Consider the following 23022-nt stretch of genomic DNA (forward strand, 5'->3'; position numbering starts at 1 on the left):
CGGCAACATTGTGTTACCCTATATAACCAATATGAGCCTAAATTTCATTTTTCAGCAGAATAATATACTATGTGGATTCTCCAGACTTTAATCGAATAGAATAAGTATGGAATGCTATGAAAAGTTGTTGGTATATTTAATTATAATTTGTTTTAACAACTAAAAATTGTAGCAAAATATTATATATTTGCTAAAATGCGGTTTTGCCATAATTGAGCTCTGGACACTTTTTTCATAGTTTTTCTCTACCGGGCTCAAAAATTGCCCGCAACAGATAAAGACAATCAATTAGGTAAAACATGTATACATTAATTGTTTATATAAATTCCGCCACTCAAAGACGTTCAATTAGATCTAAAACATATCCATCGAATCCCAGCTGTTGCGACGCATACCAAATTATCCACGAAAAAAAAATTAATAAACCCAATTGACACTTATTGATGAAGAATTCGACGTGCCGATCGACACGTGTGCATTCGGCAATTGCAAAAAGACATTCCGATACGAAGCGATTAAATGTGCGCATCGGCCCGTCGATTGGTCGTCGAATTGAGCAATTCCGGCAATGAAAGGTGACCGGATCATGGGAATGGTCGGTGCTGCGTGCCGAAACGGACGGCGGAGCGGAATTTACCGGACCAGACTGCGCGGTGCCGATCGCGTGCACCGCCAAATAATTGACTGGTACGAATGTGACGCAAGTTTCCACTGGACATCTGGTTCGGGTCGGGAAAAACGGGGTCACATTCAATTTCTGGTGACGATATGGATGATTCACTCGTTGTTAATGGGAAATAATTCATTTATTTTATTCGGTTTAAATTGCATGTTGATTGTCACTACGTTTCTTTTATTTGTAGGTTTGGAGATAACTGTTTTGTAATCTAATTTCGTTTCGAGAATGTTTCAGATATCTCTATTTCTATTTCTAATTCTACTGTTTTTATTTAACTTTGATTATGATTATTATTATTATATGACATTTTATATCATTTTTAGCTGTAAAATAATAAATTATACTTTCTTTCTAATTTCTTTTAAATAAATTTTAATTTAATATTATGCAAAAAAAATCAATTTTAAAATTAAAATCCATTAAAATGATATATAGTAGAAAAAGCATTTGACCCGTCTCAATTTAGACAGAGACATCATGCACGACAGAGACAGTAGAAGTTTGCTCCATAGTGGGAGACTGTCTCTATCATAGATGATGTCTCTTTCAGGATCAAACTCTTTTCGTACTGTATTTAACTTGTAAATGATTAAACAGAAGTGGTGACAAGAGAAATTTAAAAATTAAACATTTTGTAAGATATTTCAATATATTCAATATATATTAATTAATTCAAATTTTGTCCAGTGAGTATAAAAAATATATTTCCATTTTCTATAGTATTTTTTGTTTTTATGTTACACATCTTAAAGACGGCGGAAATATTATTTTACACGTATTTATTTATTATTTCAAATATACAGTAGTGTCAATATTTTATTTTTTTTTCCTTTTTTGCGTCCTTTTTTATTTTTTAACGGATAAAATGAACTTATTACTTAAATAAGTATAAGTAAGTAATTTTTATAATTCTGTATAAAGCAACAATAATAAATTAATATTATTTTAACAGTTCACATTAAATAAAAGAGTTTAATTTTATTAATAATTTTTGTGCGTGTTTTATATTTATTTTATTTGATGTCTTAAAATTCATGTTATAAATTAAGAAAATAAATACAGAATTTATAGAAATAAGTAAATATAAATTATGTCACGTACAACGTGAACAAATTATATCACGTACAACATATATTCCCATATTTTAATATAGGCAACCAATGTTCCACCAAATTTAAAAGCAGCGAAATCATCCACCATAAGCGTGATTGAATTCAGAATACAGAATTTAAATAAAATTAGCTTATGTCCTTACTTGTCAATAATTTATTTTGCGTCTATAATTATGTTCTGCAAGAATGGATTCAAATTAAAAACTAATTGCCAATACGAACTATTCTAGAATTTACGAAATTACTGTTTTAACATTGATGACTCACATTAAGAGTACTAATTACGTAATATTTCGTAACTTTTAATTAAATGTTTTTAACACAGGGTCAATAAAAGTTTGTTTTAAATATTAAAGGGAAGAAATGCCTAAAAAAATTATTTTTAAATATAATTCAGTAAGCGCCATCTGTGCTCTGGGGCTATAATTAAGAAAAACAGTGAACTAAACGTTCAATAAATATCGTCTCGCATTTCTTCTTAAAATTCCTTGTCAAAATGACACTTTAATTTTTATAAACTTAATTCTAAATTTTAACGTGCCCTTACATTTTAAAATAAAACACATTTAATATCAAATTAAAAGTATATCGAGTGCCATCTTTGCGTCAAGGTAAGAACAAATTCGACCTTTATTCAACCTTGCTCGGGTTAAAAGAGTCAAGTTGGAGGAAGCTTTGACAATTCAGCTTGAGCCGGTGCGGTGTAAGGTTGTGTGGTTCGATTTTATCTGATTTATGTAAGTATATTACACTTTAATTTGTTATTATTGTTTTTAAAACAATGCAATATCAGTTACTGCGTTACTTAAATCAAAGTCATCCGTTTTTTCTCTGAAATTTGTGAGAACCACCTCCCAATTTTTAGCCGGATGTTCGTCCTATAAGACAATTTTTCCTTTAATTATTAGCTTATTTGTGTATCGTATTGTACGGAACTACTATAGGGTTATATAATATATTAAAATATGATTTATAGAAGTTTAAAATTGACTTTGAAATATGTCAGTTACAATCAAAATTTTCAGTCCAGTGTTAAAAAATTCGTGCGCTCTTTCAGCTCCAGCTGCGAAATGCCAATCAAGAGTGTATTTGCCCGCAACATCTTCGACTCCCGTGGTAACCCCACCGTAGAAGTCGACCTCATCACTGACTTGGGTCTCTTCCGTGCTGCTGTCCCATCTGGAGCCAGTACTGGTAAGCAAATAATTACAATATTTTGTGTACATACCCAAACAATACCATAAATTACAATATTTTGTGTACATACCCAAACAATACCATAAATAACAATAATTATTTAACAGGCGTCCACGAAGCTTTGGAACTCCGCGATGAAGACAAGTCCAAATACCATGGCAAGAGCGTTTTCAAAGCCATCGAAAACATTAACAAGATCATCGCCCCTGAGCTAATCAAGTCTGGACTTGAAGTCACCCAACAGTCCGAAATTGATTGCTTCATGAACAAGCTCGATGGTACTGAGAACAAATCCAAATTGGGCGCTAACGCTATCCTCGGCGTTTCCCTGGCTGTCTGCAAGGCCGGAGCCGCCAAACGTGGCATCCCCCTTTACAAGCACATCGCTGACCTTGCTGGCAACAAGGACATCATCTTGCCAGTGCCTGCCTTCAATGTCATCAATGGTGGATCACATGCTGGCAACAAACTTGCCATGCAAGTAAGTGCTTTGGATGCTAATTACCCTTATGGAATTGAAACTATGATACAATTTAACTTACAAAAGTTGGATAACATGTCTTCAATACTTTTTATTTTGGTTTACTTTTCACAAAGTTGTTTTGTATTCACAATTCAGAAATTTAAATTAATCAATTTAATACTTTTAGGAATTCATGATTTTGCCAACTGGCGCCAACTCCTTCACTGAGGCTATGAGAATGGGCAGTGAAACCTACCACCACTTGAAGAAGGTCATTAAGGACAAATTCGGCTTGGACGCCACCGCCGTCGGTGATGAAGGTGGTTTCGCCCCCAACATTTTGGACAACAAGGAAGGTCTTAACCTGATCGTCGAAGCCATCGAGAAGGCCGGATACACTGGCAAGATCGAAATCGGCATGGACATCGCCGCTTCTGAATTCTTCAAGGACGGTAAGACATCTCAACTTATAATTAGGGACGTGTTTAACTGGTAACTGTTTTAGGCAAATACGACTTGGACTTCAAGAACCCCAAGTCCGACCCCAGCCAATGGTTGGACAGTGGCAAACTTGAGGAAGTCTACCAAGACTTCATCAAGTCCTACCCTGTGGTCTCCATTGAAGATCCCTTCGACCAAGATGACTGGAGCGCCTGGTCCTCTTTGACTGCCAACACCCCTATCCAAATTGTCGGCGACGATCTTACCGTCACCAACCCCAAGCGTATCCAAACTGCCGTTGACTGCAAAGCTTGCAACTGCCTGTTGTTGAAGGTCAACCAAATCGGTAGCGTGACCGAATCCATCGCCGCGCACAACTTGGCCAAGTCCAACGGCTGGGGCACTATGGTATCGCACAGATCCGGAGAAACTGAAGACACCTTCATCGCTGACTTGGTTGTTGGTTTGTCTACCGGTCAAATTAAGACCGGTGCTCCTTGCAGATCTGAACGTTTGGCTAAATACAATCAGATCCTGCGTATCGAGGAGGAACTCGGCGCTAATGCTAAATATGCCGGCAAATCATTCCGTAAACCAAACTAAGTGTATTTTTTAAAATAAATGTATTGAAGTTGTCAGCTTACCTTGTTGTTAGAAATTGTAATGGTCACGTGCTATGTGTTATGTCTGGTAAGTTGATGCTATCATGATGATGCATTAAGTTAAGAGAGTAGCATAGACATCCGTATATTATTTATTAAGTTGTCACTAATAAAGTTATAATTAAAACATTGTTTCATTGATATCTCCCATCTATTGTTATCAGTGAGGATAAACGCATTAAATTAAAATGATTAAAATGTTTTTCACTATTATTATATATATTATAATGTATATAATAAAACATTTAAACCACACAACAAAAAGTATATTTAAACAACTGTATAAATATTTAACATTAATTTGTTCCTTTGCATAGCTGGTTTGTTGTGTTTCTGAACTTTCATAATCACACACAAAATAGAGCTGTTGTCGTTTGGAAGTAAGAAGTATAAAAGCAACGACGCCAATAGAGATGCTGCAATAAACAGACAGAATACTTCGGAAATTTGGGAGGTCGGATTGAAAAGCGGAAATACCTTGGCAGTAAAGAACAATGAGGTGTTGAGGCACATGAACATTAGTCCAAGAATCAAGCCGCAAATCTTTGAAGGAAATATTTCGTTTAACATTATGCCGGGAAGGATCATGTAAATCACTGAGTCTGTGGTGATATAAATCATAGTGAAAATTACCATTAAATAAACGTTCGACATAGAATCGTTAAGGAGAAAAATGCACAGACAGAATGTAGAAATTGTTGTGCCAATACCAGAAACAATCGACAGTCTTTTTCTTCCCGTTATCACTAAAAATATTGTCGAAATTATGGACATGACGAACTTGGAAGCAACAATGAGAATGGCTTCAGGCAAATGGTTTACGCTGGGTGTTTTGATGTAGGAAAGAATATCAACAGCGTAGAATACTAATAAATATGTTCCTGTGATGTTGAAGATATTGATAATCAAAAACGGCATTACACCTGTTTTGAAGAATATGTGTGAAGGTGAATGGGGAACCTGTATATTTCTATTCTTCATTCTTGAAGACTTCGTCGTTCTCGCCGTTCTTATGTGTGAAAGTGATTCGGGAATCTGGGTAGCCCTATTCTTCATTCTTAAAGGCTGCGTCGGCTTCATTGCTGTATTAACATTAATTACATATATGTAAATTGTGTAATCAGTTATCTTACCTGATATTTTTTTTTTCTGTTTGAATAAAAATAGCAAGATCGTAACGTCAAAAATATGACATATATTGTCACTGTTTCTGAAATGTTTCTTTAGCTAAACCCTGCAGAATAGATATATGTTAATAGCTAATATTATAATAAAATATGAGTAAAATACTTGTAGTTTAAATTGTATTTAATTTTGAATGTTCTAATAAATCGATTTTCATTAGACTTTTAAACTAATTCATTTCATTGATGTATATGTAGAGGTTAATTAATAAATAATATCCAAGATACAAAGGACTGAAGATTTCGATACTTACTAGTCAAGTATCACTACAAAGCGGTACACTTTATACAAAGTAAAATTCACTGATGATTAACAAAATGATGTTGCCTAGTGATTAAATTACGTAACTACGGGGCGTAGGTTTCTAGATTGGTAAATAAGTTCAAGTTATTTTCAATATTATATTATAAATAAAACATACATATAAATACTTAAATTAAAAATATCAGTACATTAGAGGAACAGTCCTAAACAGCTAATTTCTCAGTCTCATTCTCCGTCTTTTTCTCCATTTTCTTATTCCTTGTTATCCACAAGTAATTTTTTTGTTGAAAGTAGTCTTCAATTTGACTCAAACTTTTGCCTTTCGTCTCCGGCAGCATCAAATACAAGAAGAACGATGCGAGCAGGGAAGACGTGCCAAACAGACAAAACACCCCAGACACTCCTACTGTTGCCTTGAAAAGAGGGAACACCTTCGCAACAACGAACAGAACAAGATTGAACGTCATAAAGGTGAGGCCACCAGCCAATCCACGCACCTTTGCGGGAAACAGTTCTGCTAACATGACTCCGGGCAAAATCATGAAACCAACAGTGTTTGTTGCCACATAGACTAGAATTACGACTGCGCTAACGTAGCCATTTGTGGAGCAGTCCTGGAACAGTAAAACTGCCAGGCATAAGGCGGCGAGGGATGTTCCAATTCCTGATGATAGTGCCAAAGTTCTTCTGCCCATTACTGCCAGAAAAATACTGGAGATTATTGAAAAGATGAATCTGGTTCCTGCTGTTAGAACTGCTGCAAGGAAATGGTTTAGGCTGTTGCCTTTTATGTGGCTGAGAATGTCCACGGCGTAGAAGACGATTAGATATGTTCCGGAGAGTACTTGCAGGATGTTGAATATGTTTATTATTAAATAAGGTTTGAAAACTTCTGCGTTAAAGAACGATTGCATTGCCGTCTTAGATTCATGCAATTTTTCCTGTTTCATTCTTTCTATGAGATGCTCTGCTTCTTTTACGGCCTGGAACAACTTCATTGAAGATTTTTTGACGAGTGTTAAGGATGTTTCAGTACCTGATTGTTGTTTCCTCCTCTTAACCAAAGGAGAGCTTTTTTCGCACTCTCTGTTTTGTTATGCCTGGTTAGCCAAACGGGACTTTCCGGCAGGAAAACAAACGAAAGAATTGATACCAGCGGAAGCACAGTGCAGAGACCTAAAATGTTGTACATGTTAGTTTTGACATTAGTAGTATTGTTTGTTTAAGTATATTAACCTGCAACAATCCGCCATTGCCAATATGATCCCATAGCATAGACTAAGAGAATGCCGAAGGAGTAACTAGCGAAAGGGACGCTGGAAAATATTCCTCTAAGATGTGGCTCCGAAATTTCCCCAATCAGAACCTGTAACACGAAGGAGTGTTAACCAAACTGCCATTAATCATGACTCAACGTGTATATTTTCTGAATTTAGTGCACTGATATGACATTCAGCCATAAAGTGCAGACATTGTTGTTAATGATCCCATTACAGCAATCCATTTTCATTACCCGAAGCGTTGCGTATAAGTGGTAATCACTCGATATATCGAGTCTGCAGACAAACAAAACAGGTTTATGTAGGAGAAGATCGAGTATTGAGCTTCAGCTTGTTTACTTATCGGATTAGTATTAAGATTAAAACTTACTTGTCCTGCGGCGGCGGTCAATCCTGCGGATATTCCAGCGACCAAGCGTCCAAGTAGCAGAACTCCGTGGTTGCTGGCGAAACCTATCAATATCCATCCGAGGATTAGAGGCATGGAGGCGATTTGTAAAGCTAATTTCCGACCGCAACGGTCCATTAGGACGCCACTCAGCAACGAGCCGAATGGTGTGGCCGCCGAATGGATGCTGGCTGAAAATTGTTTGGGGGTAACGATTACAAAGCAGAAAAATTTAACGGCGTAATAAGAATAAATGGGGGAGACGTTATGGCTTGGGAATTGCGGATTAGGACTCTAACAAGGTGAAAGTAATAGAATTATAGCCTAGACATAGTTTTATGTGGAATATCTGCGTTGGACAGTTTCCTGTTTACAATGGGCAATAAGTGTTCTAAGGTTACGTAGATTTTTTAGTCAGGAAGTTCCTGGATATTTTTTCTAAGTGAGTATCGTATTACAATTAATTTTCTATTATTTTTTACATTTATTACACCAAATTTTCCAGACTTTTTTATCTTATGAATTGAATTTGCAAGTTTTGGTCTTTGATTGGATGTATCGATTACGAGATGTGGGTTGAAGGCCAGATCTTGAGACTGGTCGGTCGTTAACCGTAACCATAGATCATTAGAAGCATCCAATGTTAGAACAGACAATTTTTCAATCAGCGACAATTCTAAGGTCGTTCACTTCGCTGTGAATTACTCTCAGTGCTTCCCCAACGCCCGTGCCTAAATGTAGGTCAAGATTACTGGTCTTCCTAGTTAAAATCATCCTTATATAATCGTGTTACATTGTCAATTGACAGTGGACCCACATCTACATACACTTTTAAATGTAAGATGGTTTATTGATTTTTTATGAACAAGACAATGATTAAAATAATAAATTTCTTACCGATCCAGGAGCCGATTTCTTCGTCGATTTGCATTGTGTCATTAGTGATTTTCAGTTGTGGAAGTAAAATAGCTGAGTAGCCTACTGGCATGCCGCAGCTGGCTGAGCTTAACATAACTGCGCTCGTCACTAAAGTCTGAAAGTTTAGGCAAATAAATTTGTAGAAGTACATTGAAATTTAATCATGTTTTATTGTAACTGTTTTTTTTAAATTAAAATGCAAAGGTATTACAACTTTAAATTTGCAGCGTTATACAAACTCTCTTTTGATACAAAATTGTTAGCGTTGAGGATATAAAACTTTATAGGACAGTAAAAATTTAAACCAATCTGCGTTTAAAGATAAAAATTGCATACAATATTTTTCAATAGAACTCCCTCCGAACTAGAAATACATTTTATGAAAATGCGTTTTCTTTTGTACCTGTGCCAACAATCCTTTCCTCATCCATTTTTTCTCTTTGGTCCTGGTCGGCTTCAGCGGTTGGTAACTGGTGTCCTTCTCTGATATTTCACTGTCATCGTCAGTGCTGAAACATAAAAACGGACGTTACAACTGAAACAGAGAATGGGATAATTTACGATGGCAATATTTCTTTTTAATGCGTAAACGTCTTGGTAAATGGGGCCGAATTTCTCATAGAAATATTTATGGAACCATGTCAACTTGTTAAATCCGAGGACGACACTCGATAGTCTATTTGCTGATCAATTAAACCAAAATAAAAAAAAAAAAAACGTGCAGACGCGGTATCATTCAAGGAAGTTGGACGTGAATGAGGCGCTCTTGACCTACAATAGACATCAACACGTCGTTAATACGTTGAAATTTAGTCAGTTTATTGGTAATTCGGCTATATTAATAATAATTTCGTCATAAAAATTTTTATTCATTGCTACGACATTGATGACCGGTTACAACAATAATATTTTCATTTCGAAACACACTTTTGACATTAAACGTCTGGACGAATCTGGACGGGACGAGGTCTTTTATTTCATTTCGAATGCGATGGGATGCAAATTAAAATCGGATTTTGAACGGTGCAAAATAAATAAAACGGAGCGAAAATGCGAAATTATAGAAATCGCGAAATATTTAATTTTCGTTCGATTTGCGCTCCAATGGCACTCTGAATTGAATGCAACGTTCATTTTGTTATTTGTTCAGGAAGTACAAAGGAAAAAGCAATATAGTTAGCGTCCATTAAAAATTAAATGTAAACGTAGCAGGCATTTTTAAAATATAACAGGTTTTTACGTTTTTTTTTTCTAAAAATGTTAATTAATGTTACATTTATATATTATAAATACTAACAAATTAGAAATAAAAATGAAAATTAACATAAATATGTTATTTTGTTTTTTTTTAATAATGATATATTAATTATTGTATTTAGAAAATGCTTTTTACTTTAAATCAATTTTTTTTTTTTTGATTTTCGTACTAAAAATATTAATTTATATTACATTTATATATTATAATTGCTAACAAATTAGAAATAAAAGTGAAAATTAACATAAATATATTATTTTGTTTTTTTTAATAATGATAAATTAATTATTTTATATTTGGAAAAATATTTTTTACTTTAAATCAAATTTGATTTTTTTTTTATTTTCTTACTAAAAATATATTAAAAAAAAATTAAAATAAAAAAATTAAGAAGTTAGATGTTACATTGTAACTAGGCCTATGGTTTTACATTGTAACTAGACCTACTGGTTTGTCAATGGGATAAATAATTTCTTTTACTTTTAATTAAAATATTTTGATGTGAACACTAAAAATCTATTTAAAAACATTTTAAACTAAAAAAGAATTAAAAAAATAGTTGTTTTCCATTATAATTAGACCTTAATTAGAATTAATATATTATATTTTTTAATTAGTAGTTTTTAAATTAGTAAATTATGAGGTAAAAAATTTTTAGCCAACCAAAACTACATATAAATGTCGGAAGAACTACTGGAAAAATTTTGTAATTTCTAATTATTTAAAAATTAAAATGACTTAAGTCTAAACGTCAGTAAATTATTGTTTAATTTGGAAAGATGAAAGACAATAATTTTTTAAATTTTGGACAAATATTTTAAAATTAATCGTCAATAAATTGAAAAATAACTAACAAAAAAATGTTATCTCTTAAAAATAGTTTTGCTTGAAATATAGTGAGAAATTATACGTTCAAAACCCCGACTCAAAAAGGGGAAATAAAGTTGTATTTCATACCTGTGTTCAGATTTGTTATCCGTGCACATTTGGATGCACTGTCACTGTTTCGAAGATCCACAGAAAATTGAAAATTTTACTTGTCGTCGTTTGCGTTGGGACGTGATGTTTGGCTGCTTACTTTTTATAATGTATTGTTTTACCGCCGTATCAGTCACCTAATATTGAAATCGCGACCCCCACGCCTACGCACTCGTCAAGATTTATCCTCGGCTCGGCCGTTCACAAATAAATACCGCCCGTCAATGTTAACCGTTCATAAATAACCATTTTTGCACATACGTTTCGACGTTTCCGCTCCATTTTTTATCCTTTACCTATTCTAATCGCGACCCATTATCCAATAGAAAAAATGGGTCAATTGGAAATTTGCGAAATTCCCACTTCGGCTTGTCGCTACAGTGTAAGACGCAATAGTGCACACCTCAAGGCGCAATCCATTAATCAATCAAAACGTTTATTTTTCCACTTTTTCTTGAATTAAAAATTTCCTTGACCTCGCAGCTGTGACAAATTACCTCCATTTTATTTAAGAGAGCCTCCACATTCGTTCGTCTGGAAATTTATGGGAATCATCAACTCCGTGAGACGTAGAAGAAGTAAAAAACACAGAGACGATAAGAAAGTGAAACTGAAATTAAGTTTGACTGGATGCTACAATTTCTGAATAAACAAGTGACTCGTTTTTATGCAACGACTTCCGTGCGTCGCTTTCGCAGGAAAAGTTTTGCTTCTCTACGAAATCGTCTCGTCCTGCTGAGTGTCTGCTAATAAGTATGATAATTTCAGTTAAATTTATTCTGTTCTCCTAAGTAAACCTTTCGCAAGGCGTTTTATAATGTGAATATAATGATCTTGATCTTTTGCTGTTTGTATCCGGAAAATTTCGATAAACCGATAACGGCATGTGCTGTCCGAAATTTATTTATGAATCGATGAATCAACCGGAGTTGCTTCACTGATTGTTGATTCGTTGGGAGCAATTGATAAAAATTAATGGGTTCAATGATAATTAATCTTAAAATAACAAATACCTTGTTTGTTGGTTATCAATTTTTTTGCATTATTACGTATTTAATTAGAAAATAAACATATTTTCAATAAGATTATCTACCATTTAATTGAATAAAAAAAATGTTATTTATATTAAAATATGTTTGAATAAATCGATAAGGGATCTTGTTTGTTGGTTGATTTCTGAGTCGAAAGTTTAAAAAAATTACTTTGGTTCATACATAAATTGAAAACATATTTTCTAAAAATTTGAAAACATTCTTATCAAAGACTTTCTTTCGTTCTATGTTTACCAACGACCATTTTTCCAAGACTATGTTATCTCAATTATCTATAGAGGCAATTACTTTAATTAAATTGATTTAGTTTGGTGTTATTTATATCGAATGTGTAGATCCGGCCGTGAACTTATAAATTTAGAATATTTTAGCTATATGATTTCAACCTTGGTTCGCTTATTTGTTTACAATTAATATCTTTGAGTGTTTTGGGTACTCATATTTTTGACTAGTTTTTATTAATGTGGAATTTAAAAGTTTTATAAAAAGCAGGTACATATTAAAGTAGTTGTACTTTTCTTGTTATCAACTTTCCACTGTTCTGCAGCAGGAATTTTCCAAAGCCACCACAACGACAACACAAAAGGTCGATTTAAGAAGAATAACGTGATGCATCCGACATTTAAAGCACATAAAATATTAAAATTAAAATGCCCATAAATATGCAATGAAAGTCCTCCTGCATCAGTTCGTAAATCACCGCTCAGCCGACAATAAAATTCCCGAGGGCAACCTTCAAATCGAAAATTAGATACGTGAATTTTATTAACGGGACTCAAAGGCTGTTGGCCACAAGGACTAATGTCAAAGGTACTTCCGGTCAAATGCAGACTATCTGGGTCAATTGCGATTTCCTGAATCAAACTTGACCTTGGCGTCCCGAAGGAAACTATTCGCCAACACTCATTTCTGGGTCGCAGTTGGAAAGTGGCTCGCGTTCGTTCTGTCACTGGTTCGTTGAATATTTTCAGGATTGTCGAAGATTTCGTGTTTCGCACTCGGTAAATATTACGTTAACATTGATTTTCTCGGCGGGAAATCTCTCTCCTGTCACAGCCAGTCGATGAGATCGTCGATGTTTCTGATGACTGGCGAAAAGATGTCATTACTATAATTCTTCAAATTGGGTTAACGGAACTTTAATCTAAACTACATGATGTAAGTCTTGCGAATATTACAATTGCCATTAAATTATTGGGAAATAATCTAATCAGAATGCCAAAATAAAACTAGGAAAATCCCACGACCCAAAACAAATTGTGTTTGCAGTTTTTAATAGAAAATGGCAAAACTTTCGAGTCACAACAACTTGCATCAAAGTTCACGTTATTCAAATTCTGCAATTTCATTTCTAGGAGCAGCGGACGCTGGAATTTCAATCAGCAACTACGAAAATTAGGAACGTTATTGGAAATTTCGAGATTGCATATTTGTATTTTAAGGAGCTCCAAGAAACATCTAATTCTAAGGAGCATCCAGAGTTATTCCTTTTAAATACATAAATTTAAATTCAGCCCATATTCAAATGCCCCCATAAATTCACTTCCCCAATTTTAAATTGTTGCATAAACACTCTTAAACGTGTTTATTTCCTTTTGTGCTGGCACGACGTAAATTCGAATACATGAGTGAAAAGACCGGTTTCATTTACTTTGGGGGTGGGTGTTTATGCGAGAATAAATTTTTAGCGCGAGGCTGGTTATCCAAAGATTTATACGTCGGCCAACGTTCCCCCTGAACTGAACTTATTTATAACGGTTCAGAATTTATTTTCCGGCGAAAGGGAAAACTTTCGTTCATCGATTCCTTTTGAAATTTTTGGTGGTTGAAAACCGTTCCAGGACGTATTTGTCTCCGACGTTGTGGAAGGTCTTTGTGCTGGGCTAATGGGCTGTGACGTTTGTATTTGAAGTGCCATGAATATATTTCATTTGTTAATTTGTTGCCCAAAAAGTTTTAATTAAAATTCAGAATTAGGTAACAGAAAAAGTAATTTGTGTTTTAAGGTTCAACTTTAAAATGACAACATCTTTATTTAACAAATTAATTACAATTCTATGACCGATAAAAAAATCTGAGTTCTTGGAACTGAAGAAATATCAATCTCAGTTTTGACCTCCCCTTTAGATTTAAACTATTACATAAATATTTGATAATGACAAAAACAAATAATAGTCACATAGAAGATTATCTGGACTAAATGGTGGTTGAAGAGTTTGCGTTGTAAATGAAGAAGCAGAGTGTCTTACCCTTTAATTAAAGTAGTTATTCTTGTACTTGGTCAATTTGTGAGTTGTAGACATAAGATCACCCAGATTACCCAGATAAATTGGCCTCATGCAAGTGGTAAGTCTAGGTAGTAAGTCCAGTTTTACCAGCTTCAACTTATTATCTAGTCTGCCAGGAATTATTGGCACAGGACAATCTTGACGTTGTACATCTTCAATTCATTCATTGCTACTTTTTTTCAATTGACACAACCAAAATCATTCTACTTCATCATTTACAGCATCTTCTCCAAATAGTCTATAATCACTCTTGGAAAACATTCTTATATAAAGGGTTATGTAGCCAAATGTTACTATGATACCATTTATCTAATTTCAGTTATAATTTACTTTTTAGAATTTAATATTTTTAATTTTTGATATATATCGTCATCAAGATTTTCCCAAACAACTTGAATCTTTCAAAAGAGATCATCATGATTTTTAAATTTATTGCATTGAATCTTCTTTTCTACCATCTCTTATAAATTTTGGGTGGAGTTTGCTAAAGCTTCTATTTTGTTCATGTTTAAACATTTCTTAAGCAGCTTTTTAATGTGTTTTATGTCGTTATTATGTTGGAAGACAAATTTTCGTAGTATATTATACTCTTGAAAGGTAACATGATGAATAGCAATGTCATTTTACTTTTATTTATCCATAATCCCTTCGTTTTTATGAATTGCCATGTCAAGAGAAACATTCTCACCATGTTTGAGAGTGATGCAAACGTATTTTGGATTTAGTCTCTTACTTTCAAAGCATCTTACACATGTGAATCTTTGACTTCTTACATTTCTAAGTGAATGTTGATGTTTCTTGGTAGGTTTTCAAGTAGGTAAACTTAATTTAGGCAAACGTCGACGAATGGTGTTTGCTGAAACATTCTTTTGCGGATTTTCTTCCTTAATAGTAGAAGAACTCAGAAGTGAATTGGATTTAGAGAAGAAAATTATTTTTTATTGACTCTGTCTAATATTTTTCTGAATATTTTTATTTCTATTTAGATTTTTCTATTTATATTTTCTATATTTTGATATTCATAATTCTGCCCCAAATTAAAAACAGATTTTTACTTTACACCACTTTTATATGGTATAATAATATGCCTTTAATATTAGTTGAAAAATTAATATTACAGGGCATTTTATCTCTTTGATTTTATTTAGAGAAGAGAAGAGAGGAGTTATTATAAAATATCTATACAATAAAGTCGCTTCTGTTATGCCCAGTACTGTAGTTTAATATAAAATATAATATAAGAATTTATTTAAATAAATCAAGAACTTTTTCCGATACCCAATTGCTTCTTAATCACACCTTTTAAAAACAAAGCTCTCGTTAATTATTTCGAAAGCACTATTATTTACTATACACCACAATGAAATGCTGATAAAGTTGAGTCTGTCCGTTGCAAGTAGGAAGCAGACATTTCGAAACTTGTTCAAATCGTAAACAATAACATTGCAACAAACATGTTATCCTAAAATGGGATTTCCTTTCTTTCCCAAAATCGCACAAACTGAAAATTCCCGCGAAACCCACGTGGTCACTAATCAATAATCAATTTCGGCAACAAAAACAAAACGGCGCAGTTATATCATGATTGTTTAGATTTGTGATAATAGTGACCTTTAAATCACGCGCCATATTCTTGATACACAATTTTTAATCTTGACCATAATCCGTGCACTGTGCCGGCTAGTTTATTACGAATTTCGAAATAGCTCATTGTTGGCAGTGCGTACTGAATAAACAAAATAAAAAACTTTCTGAACTTTGCGTGGTACTATCAATAAAAAGGAAATCTTCCTTTATCGAACGCTGCTGGGTCGCAGGTCATCAAAAATCAGTAATTTAACCAGTTTCACTACAATCAATCATAGTGCAAATCCGTCGGTTCCACACTCAGTTGTAATTCTAAGAAGCACGAATCAACATCTGCTTATATAAAACGCTCCGACCGAAATCAGTTCAGTTCATTCAGCATTCACACACCGAACAAAAATGCATACAGCCATCGTCAAAGTTGTGCTTCTAGCCGTCTTTTTGGCCAGTGTCAGTGCCAGATATGTGGACAAAACGAAAATATTCTACGACATCCCGCCAAGAAACGAAATACTGGTCGTCGATGAAGAATTCAAGCCGGTGGAAGTGGAACTGGTGCTGACCGACAATGGGGTGATGAAGACGAAATTGGAGAACAACCAGCAAGTTTTCAGGAATGCTGTTGAGGAGGAGACGCGCAAACCGAAAACTCGATGCTTTGGGGCAGCCACCCTGATGATGATGTGTTATTAGCTGCCGTTGTTTTGTCGATGTTTTAAGTAACATGTACTGACAATAATCCAGAAGTATTATTTATTTTTATTATTTATGTTTTGGATAGGAATTATTTTATTTATGTGGTTATCTAATAAATATGTTTGAGTTATTTTTTGTTTTATTAAGTAGTACAGAGGTGACTTACTGAGGCTAATCAGAGCCAACCGTTTATTCCACAAATTAAAAAATAATTTTTAATTTTAATTTAAAGGTGAGTAAATTTATGTATTTGAAACTTTCAGTGTTATAGAATCTTAATAAAGAAGAAAATTTTCTATATTGAATATTTTCGGTATTTTATTTGATTTTAATTGATTATAATAATATACTTATTAAATAATAAATAATAAAAAAAATTAAACAATAATTAAATAAATCTATTTATTTATGTCAGTGTTAATGTTCATAAGAAATTTTAAACATATTGTTTAATAAAATATTTTTTAATATTTTACATATTTCGTTGTAATTATAATATTTTATTTAAGTAATTTTTAAAAAAATCAATATTAATATATTTATTAAATAAGAAAATAAATAATGTATTTGAGTTTAAAGAACGTAAGGAATAATAAAAAAAATTGAAAAATAAATAAATAAATTTACTTATTTATTTAATAAAAAAATTTAAATACATATTTACATTATATTAAAAAAAATTCAATTTTTTTTATTTTATGTAATTTGTTGTAACTTATTTATTTTTTTTTAAATATTTAATATATTATAACAATAAAAAGAATATTTCTTATTTTTAATATTTTAAGTGTTTAATTGTAATTATAATATTTTAATTAATTAATCAGTTATAATACATTTATTAAATAAGAAAATAAAAAATATACTTGAGTTTAAAAAATATAAAGAATAATAAAAAAATAAAAGTTTAGTTATTTTTAATAAAATCCATAATAATATATTTATTAAATAAGAAAATGAGAAGAATAATAAGAATATAGAAGAAGAAATAAATAAATTGACTTATTTATTAATGTTATTATTAATACATAAAGAAAATTTTTTCTTTCTTCTTTTGCGTATATTATAAAATATTAGTTAATTTTTTTAATCAAATCTATAAAATTTAAAGAAAAGAAATGGATAAATAAATAAATTTACTTACTTATATATTTAATTAAAAATTGTAAACATTGTAAAAATTTCAATTTTTAATATTTTAAGTAATTTGTTGTAACTTATTTAGTTTTATTTTTATTGAGTAATTTGTAATTAGAATATTTTAAAAAATTTAAAATATTTACTCTATTCTAACAAAAAAAAAGAAAATTTCTTATTTTTAATATTTTTGATATTTAATTGTAATTATAATATTTTAATCAATTAATTTTAAAAAATTTAAACTATTTACTCTATTCTAACACAAAAAAAAGAAGAAAAGAAAATTTTTAATTTTTAATCTTTTGTGTATATTATAAAATATTAGTTATTTTTTTTTATAAAATCTATAAAATTTAAAGAAAAGAAATGAATAATAAAAAATTGAAGAATAAATAAATTATTTTATCTTTATTAATAATGGGTAATTTTGAATATTTACATTATCTTAACAAAAAAAAAGAAGAAAAAGAATAAGTTCCAAGAAAGAGAATAAAGATAATCAATAGAATCTGAAGAAAAAATAAATTAAATAAATTTTATATATCATTTTAACAAGAAAAAAGACACATACATATTTAATATGATTTTAAGATTTGATTATTTTATTTAAGGCTGCAAAATCAACAGAATTAAAATTAAAATTAAAAATATTAACAGATTACAAAAGACAGACGAATTAAAGACAAATAAAAAAATGAAATATTTTACAGACTGAAAACATTCTAGAGAATCTAGATTTAAAATATCAACCGTATAAAAAAAAGGATCAAAAGAAAAAAATAAGAAACTAGAACAACTAAGAATGTATCTAAATAAAACTATATAAAATATTTTTTAAAAACATTAAAATCTATAATAAGTAATGTAAATATAACGGATTACTTTTTATATGTTGTTTAATTTTCAAACTTCAGAACTGGGTATAAAAATAAAAAGTATGGCGAACTAGGAAATATAATATTTCCTACTAAACAGCGCACAAAACAACTCTCCTGACAGAAAATACAAACAAACTTTGTGTCAGCAAACAGACAACAAAGAACAAGGATGACGTTATATGTAGAAAGGAAATTTAAACGCAGGAACTCAAAGGGAACTTATGTTGAATTTCAACTTGGAACAATTATTTCAGATAAATTACTTTAAGCACTAGGTTTTAACTGTTACAAGTCGAGATTGGAGCAAACTTTTCTTCATTAAATGTACGTTTATTTTTAAAAGTAAAACTGTTACAAAACAATTATTTCTAAATAACAAAGACAATATCTTAAAGTTTATTATGTTCTCTGAAACAATTTCAACGGAACTGTGGATGTTTTAAAGCTTATTGCAATCAGGTTCAATCTGGTTGGGGTAACGTTTATTGGCCACTTCGGAAAACTGGGAAATGTATGGTCAAATTCCCCGGAAACTTGTTTCAGGAAATTGTTAAGAGCAAAGTTATGTGTACCTACACATTACATGTGAAAGAACAGTCTCGCATACATAATTGTGCTTTCTATTGTACTGTTTCCATTGTATAAGACTGCTTATTTCAAATAGATTCTCAGATGATACAATTGGGATTAACCAAATATTTGAGTGTTCTCCGAGTATCGGTTTCATTATAGAAAATTATCCTCCAGACAGTGTTGATCGATAAAATTTTATGTCGCCGGATTCAAGGACTGTTTCCACCAATACCATCAGTCGACGGCGCTTAAATCTAAAATCTTACTGATTGTGACGGGTTCAATTGGGCTCGAAAGACCTGTCGTGCCGTATCTGTGTATGCAAAAATTCTCCCGAGTCTTCGAATAAAGAAGGACTACTTCCAACATCGAAAAGATTCGGTCCGACCATCAAGATATTTCGGATCTGATCAGCCACTTTAATTAGACAGGAACGTAAATAGAATTGGGGACAATTCATTGATTGAAAACTGTTTTGTGAACTAATTTAACTAAAAGCTTGTCTCTTTGCTTCACTTTTCCAAACGGATAAACACTAATGAAAGTGTAATCTGTTTGTAAAATCTGCTCAGCAAACTTGACAAGATATAATAACTTTTAATTAGATACATGTTGCAGAAATTTCAGCATCTATAAAGCTGAAGAAGCACCCTCTAATTCCGTCACGTGGTTAAAACACTAATGCAACCATGTAAGAAACCTTAATAACTCAAAAAGAGATCATATCAATTAGACACAAGTACAAAGTGGTCCCCCAGGAAGCATACGATGCGAAATGTAAATAAACGCACACCGGAATTTTCCCGAACGAGTTTCCGGGGAATTCTAACTGGGCCTGCATACGGTTCCAAAGTGGCCAATAAATACCTTTCCGAGAATCGACTTTCAAACATTACGTTCCTCCTTCAATCGAATGCGATTCAAAATCAGTGAAGTTTTTGAGGGCCCTTTGAAAGGTTGGTTTGTTTTATCTAGGGGAAGTTTTAATAATACGTGCAGGGTAAATTCGTGATTATTACGTTTTCTTAATTATGCTTTTAGTTTAGCAAAGATAATTGCAGTATACAGTATCCCTTTTTCACTGTAATTGTCCACTTGATGACCAAATTTACCGTAATCTCGTTTTATAATGGCTTAAATGCACACTTTAGAGCAATTTAGCCGAAACAATTGTGCAATGTTTAAATTTAACATTAACTCCTTTTGATTGTTTCCATTTAAACATAATTGTTTCCTAGATCTTTGTTGTTTGTACTTTTTAACGGCTTCTACAGGCAACAGAAACAATTAATTTGAAATGCCAAGAAAATTTTAAAATAAATGAGCTTGTGTGTTACTTAATTAAATAAATAATAATAATAACAATAAGTACAAATTGTTTTATTTTCATATTTTAAACTAAAATTATTTCCAATATTGAATAAATATGGATATTTGCTAAGAGTTCATAAAAAATAAATTATTAAAATAGAAAAGAAAATAGTTTTATTTAATTTTTTAAGAAATTTTCAGAGAGACAAAATTAAGAATACAGTTTCAAACTAAAACAATACATGAAGATTTTTGGAGCTTATTTTTTAATATTATTTGGAAATAACCGTTTCTAAAGAAGTATTCTGTATTAAATAATTTAACACTAATTAATTTCCAAAATTAAAAATATATATATTAAATATAAATAATAAAAAAGGAAGGATAAAAAAATAAGAATAGAAGCAACTAAGAATCTAAATAAACTAAGAAATTTAAATAATTTCAAGAAGATATCTAAAATAATTTTTATAAAACATTAAAAAGAATCTATAACGAATTAAATATTTTTAACATGTTTTATTTTAGAAACTAAAATTATCGCTTATGGTGAATAAATATATGTAGAAAATTTCAATAAATGAAACTTTTACAAAAATATAGTTTATTAAACTTTTCAGATAGGAACAATATTAATAAGAAAGCTTCAAAGCTTTATTTTTTATTATTAAATTAAAAAAATCTAAATATGAAAAATATTTTGAAATAAATAATTTAACACCAATTAAATTCTAAAATTATAATTTAACCAAAATCAAACAAGTGAAATGTCAATAAAAGTTTTAATAAGGGAAGCTTTTCGAAAATTTTTAGGTTTATTCTACTCACAACTCATATTAAAAAGTCTTTTATTGAAAAGAATAAATTTTATTATACTTAGGCCATAAAAAATAATAAGGTTAATAAAAATTTCAGACAGATTGATGAGACAGCTTTAAACTTGAACAATACATGGACAATTTTCGAGTTTTATTCTTTATAATAATTTTGAAATAAAAAACTATTTCTAAAAATGAAGACATTTTTTGAAATAAATATTTTAACATTAATTAAACTCTAAAATTTAAATATTTACCTAAGATCAAACCTAATGAAGAGTACAGTAATTAAAAGTTTTAATAAAGGAATTTTTTTCAAAATTTTTAGGTTTGTTCTAGTCAGAATCTAAGCAGTAATAAAAAAATATTATTATAAAAAATATAATAAAGTTTGATTTTTAAGATTAAAAAAATTGAAATATTTGTCAAAAATGAGAGATTTTTTGAAAAAGTATTTATGAAGACAAGTTAATTAAGTAATACTGACTAATATTTCAAATTTCAGTATATGTCTAAACAAAAGTAAATAGAAATTTTAAAAATAATTTTATGTATTCCATATATTGGGGAAACATTTTTTATCTTTATAAAAAACTACAGTTACTTAATATCTAAATTATGTAATAATTTTATTTTTCTTATCAATTATTATCCCTTTGTAAGCATTAGTAAAGAATATTTTTAAGCAAAAATTGGCCATAATAAAAGTCTCCCGAAAAGTACGCCCATATTCAAAAGTTTCAGATTAACGATTTACTTCGATCATTTTATTTCCAATTCAAGAAGTATTCAGGAAGAGGCTTATTTTTCTTACAAAAATTGTGTCACATTGAAGTGTCATTCACTTTATCTTCATAAAAAAAGCTAGTCAATCACATTGAACCATTGAACTTTAGGGTTGAAAGATTGTTCTGTCGATTTTTTTGTCTGAAGTCATTACAAAAGTAGTAAAAATACATACATAAACAGTTAATTTTATTCCTTAGGTGTTGGAACTGTGCTTTTGTCACACACTTACGTAACACCTCACACAATAATCCTTGCAATGTGTCCCAACCTACTAAATAAGGCTTTTCATAAAATTCCTTCGACTAATTTTTAACACACATGAGGCCTAAAAATAGAAATTAACGAATTACGATCAAAAATACCAAAGGTCCGCCCTTATGTAAGAAATTGGTTTATTTCATCATTCTCTATACTATGCAAAAGATAATGTTTATCACACAAATTAAGGCTGAATTAAACCAAAGATAGATAGCAAGTGGACATTTGAGAAAACAAAATAATTAATCAAAATTTTGTTAATAACAAACACTTGTGCATGTGAAAAACGGAGTGAGTCTTGAGATTTTTCATGACTTGTCGACTAAAACAAGATGGCTTCCTGCTCCATTTCAAAGTTCGACTTTCTCGGTTGATTTATAGCTTCTTTGTTATGCATTTTGGGGTCACATATGCGGGGTAATTAACTCCAAATGGAATTATGTTCGTTAGTGCTTCACCTGATTTCAACCTCAATTTATTGATTTATTGATTATTTGATTAGAAATAAGTGTAATGTCTATTGAAATATTTAGGATTGTCATCTTTGTGGGTAATTTCAGACTATGAAATGTCAGTATGTGTTTACTGATAGGGATTAATTTAGAATCGTTATTGATGTAGTCCCGTAAATTTAGGCTAATCGGGTTTGGTAGTGATAGGTTATGGTGAGATACTGAATTTTGTAATACTATATGCTAATAAGTATTTGGGAACATTGGATTTAATTCATACATTGCCTATCACTAAAATTATCTTTCGACCGAATAGATTTGATTAAGTAATTTAGTAAGAGTAGAAAACCACCAATTC

The 23022-nt window shown here is 31.1% G+C and overlaps 3 protein-coding genes across 5 annotated transcripts; 1 reads left to right on the plus strand and 2 right to left on the minus strand.

The window, feature by feature from the left end:
* Nucleotides 1-2368: 2368 nt before the first annotated feature.
* LOC109602161 (enolase) lies at nucleotides 2369-4681 on the plus strand. The gene is made up of 5 exons (XM_020018488.2): nucleotides 2369-2528; nucleotides 2849-2985; nucleotides 3096-3469; nucleotides 3639-3903; nucleotides 3957-4681. Exons 2-5 carry the CDS (start codon nucleotides 2862-2864, stop codon nucleotides 4493-4495), a joined length of 1302 nt encoding a protein of 433 aa, XP_019874047.2. The 5' UTR covers nucleotides 2369-2528; nucleotides 2849-2861; the 3' UTR covers nucleotides 4496-4681.
* A 90-nt stretch (nucleotides 4682-4771) lies between these two features.
* LOC126265572 (uncharacterized) lies at nucleotides 4772-6038 on the minus strand. 2 transcript variants are annotated; one of them, XM_049967449.1, is made up of 2 exons: nucleotides 5993-6038; nucleotides 4772-5788 (listed from the first exon to the last, which is right to left on the minus strand). In XM_049967449.1, exon 2 carries the CDS (start codon nucleotides 5632-5634, stop codon nucleotides 4825-4827), a length of 810 nt encoding a protein of 269 aa, XP_049823406.1. In that variant the 5' UTR covers nucleotides 5635-5788; nucleotides 5993-6038; the 3' UTR covers nucleotides 4772-4824. The 2 variants fall into 2 exon arrangements, with proteins under 2 accessions (XP_049823406.1, XP_049823405.1); XM_049967448.1 differs by lacking the exon at nucleotides 5993-6038 and adding an exon at nucleotides 5845-5981.
* A 94-nt stretch (nucleotides 6039-6132) lies between these two features.
* Nucleotides 6133-22265, minus strand: LOC109602162 (facilitated trehalose transporter Tret1-like). 2 transcript variants are annotated; one of them, XM_049967294.1, is made up of 7 exons: nucleotides 22127-22265; nucleotides 8993-9098; nucleotides 8569-8704; nucleotides 7654-7862; nucleotides 7240-7369; nucleotides 7040-7179; nucleotides 6133-6986 (listed from the first exon to the last, which is right to left on the minus strand). In XM_049967294.1, the coding sequence occupies exons 2-7, from the start codon at nucleotides 9014-9016 to the stop codon at nucleotides 6207-6209; spliced, it is 1419 nt and encodes a 472-aa protein (XP_049823251.1). In that variant the 5' UTR covers nucleotides 9017-9098; nucleotides 22127-22265; the 3' UTR covers nucleotides 6133-6206. The 2 variants fall into 2 exon arrangements, with proteins under 2 accessions (XP_049823251.1, XP_049823250.1); XM_049967293.1 differs by lacking the exon at nucleotides 22127-22265 and adding an exon at nucleotides 10802-11001.
* Nucleotides 22266-23022: the final 757 nt, after the last annotated feature.

The sequence above is a fragment of the Aethina tumida genome, chromosome 5 (genome assembly GCF_024364675.1).
Source record: "Aethina tumida isolate Nest 87 chromosome 5, icAetTumi1.1, whole genome shotgun sequence".
In the NCBI taxonomy this organism is placed as follows: Eukaryota; Metazoa; Arthropoda; class Insecta; order Coleoptera; family Nitidulidae; genus Aethina; species Aethina tumida.

Coding starts and splice junctions, on each gene's coding strand:
- LOC109602161 (XM_020018488.2), top strand. CDS start 2,862: ATGCCAATCAAGAGTGTATTTGCCCGCAACATCTTCGACTCCCGTGGT. Junction 2,986..3,095: donor CCCATCTGGAGCCAGTACTG/GTAAGCAAATAA, acceptor ATTATTTAACAG/GCGTCCACGAAGCTTTGGAA. Junction 3,904..3,956: donor TTCTGAATTCTTCAAGGACG/GTAAGACATCTC, acceptor TAACTGTTTTAG/GCAAATACGACTTGGACTTC.
- LOC126265572 (XM_049967449.1), bottom strand. CDS start 5,634: ATGAAGCCGACGCAGCCTTTAAGAATGAAGAATAGGGCTACCCAGATT.
- LOC109602162 (XM_049967293.1), bottom strand. CDS start 10,830: ATGTGCACGGATAACAAATCTGAACACAG. Junction 8,705..8,992: donor GGAAAGGATTGTTGGCACAG/GTACAAAAGAAA, acceptor CTAAACTTTCAG/ACTTTAGTGACGAGCGCAGT. Junction 7,370..7,653: donor TGACCGCCGCCGCAGGACAA/GTAAGTTTTAAT, acceptor TTCGTGTTACAG/GTTCTGATTGGGGAAATTTC.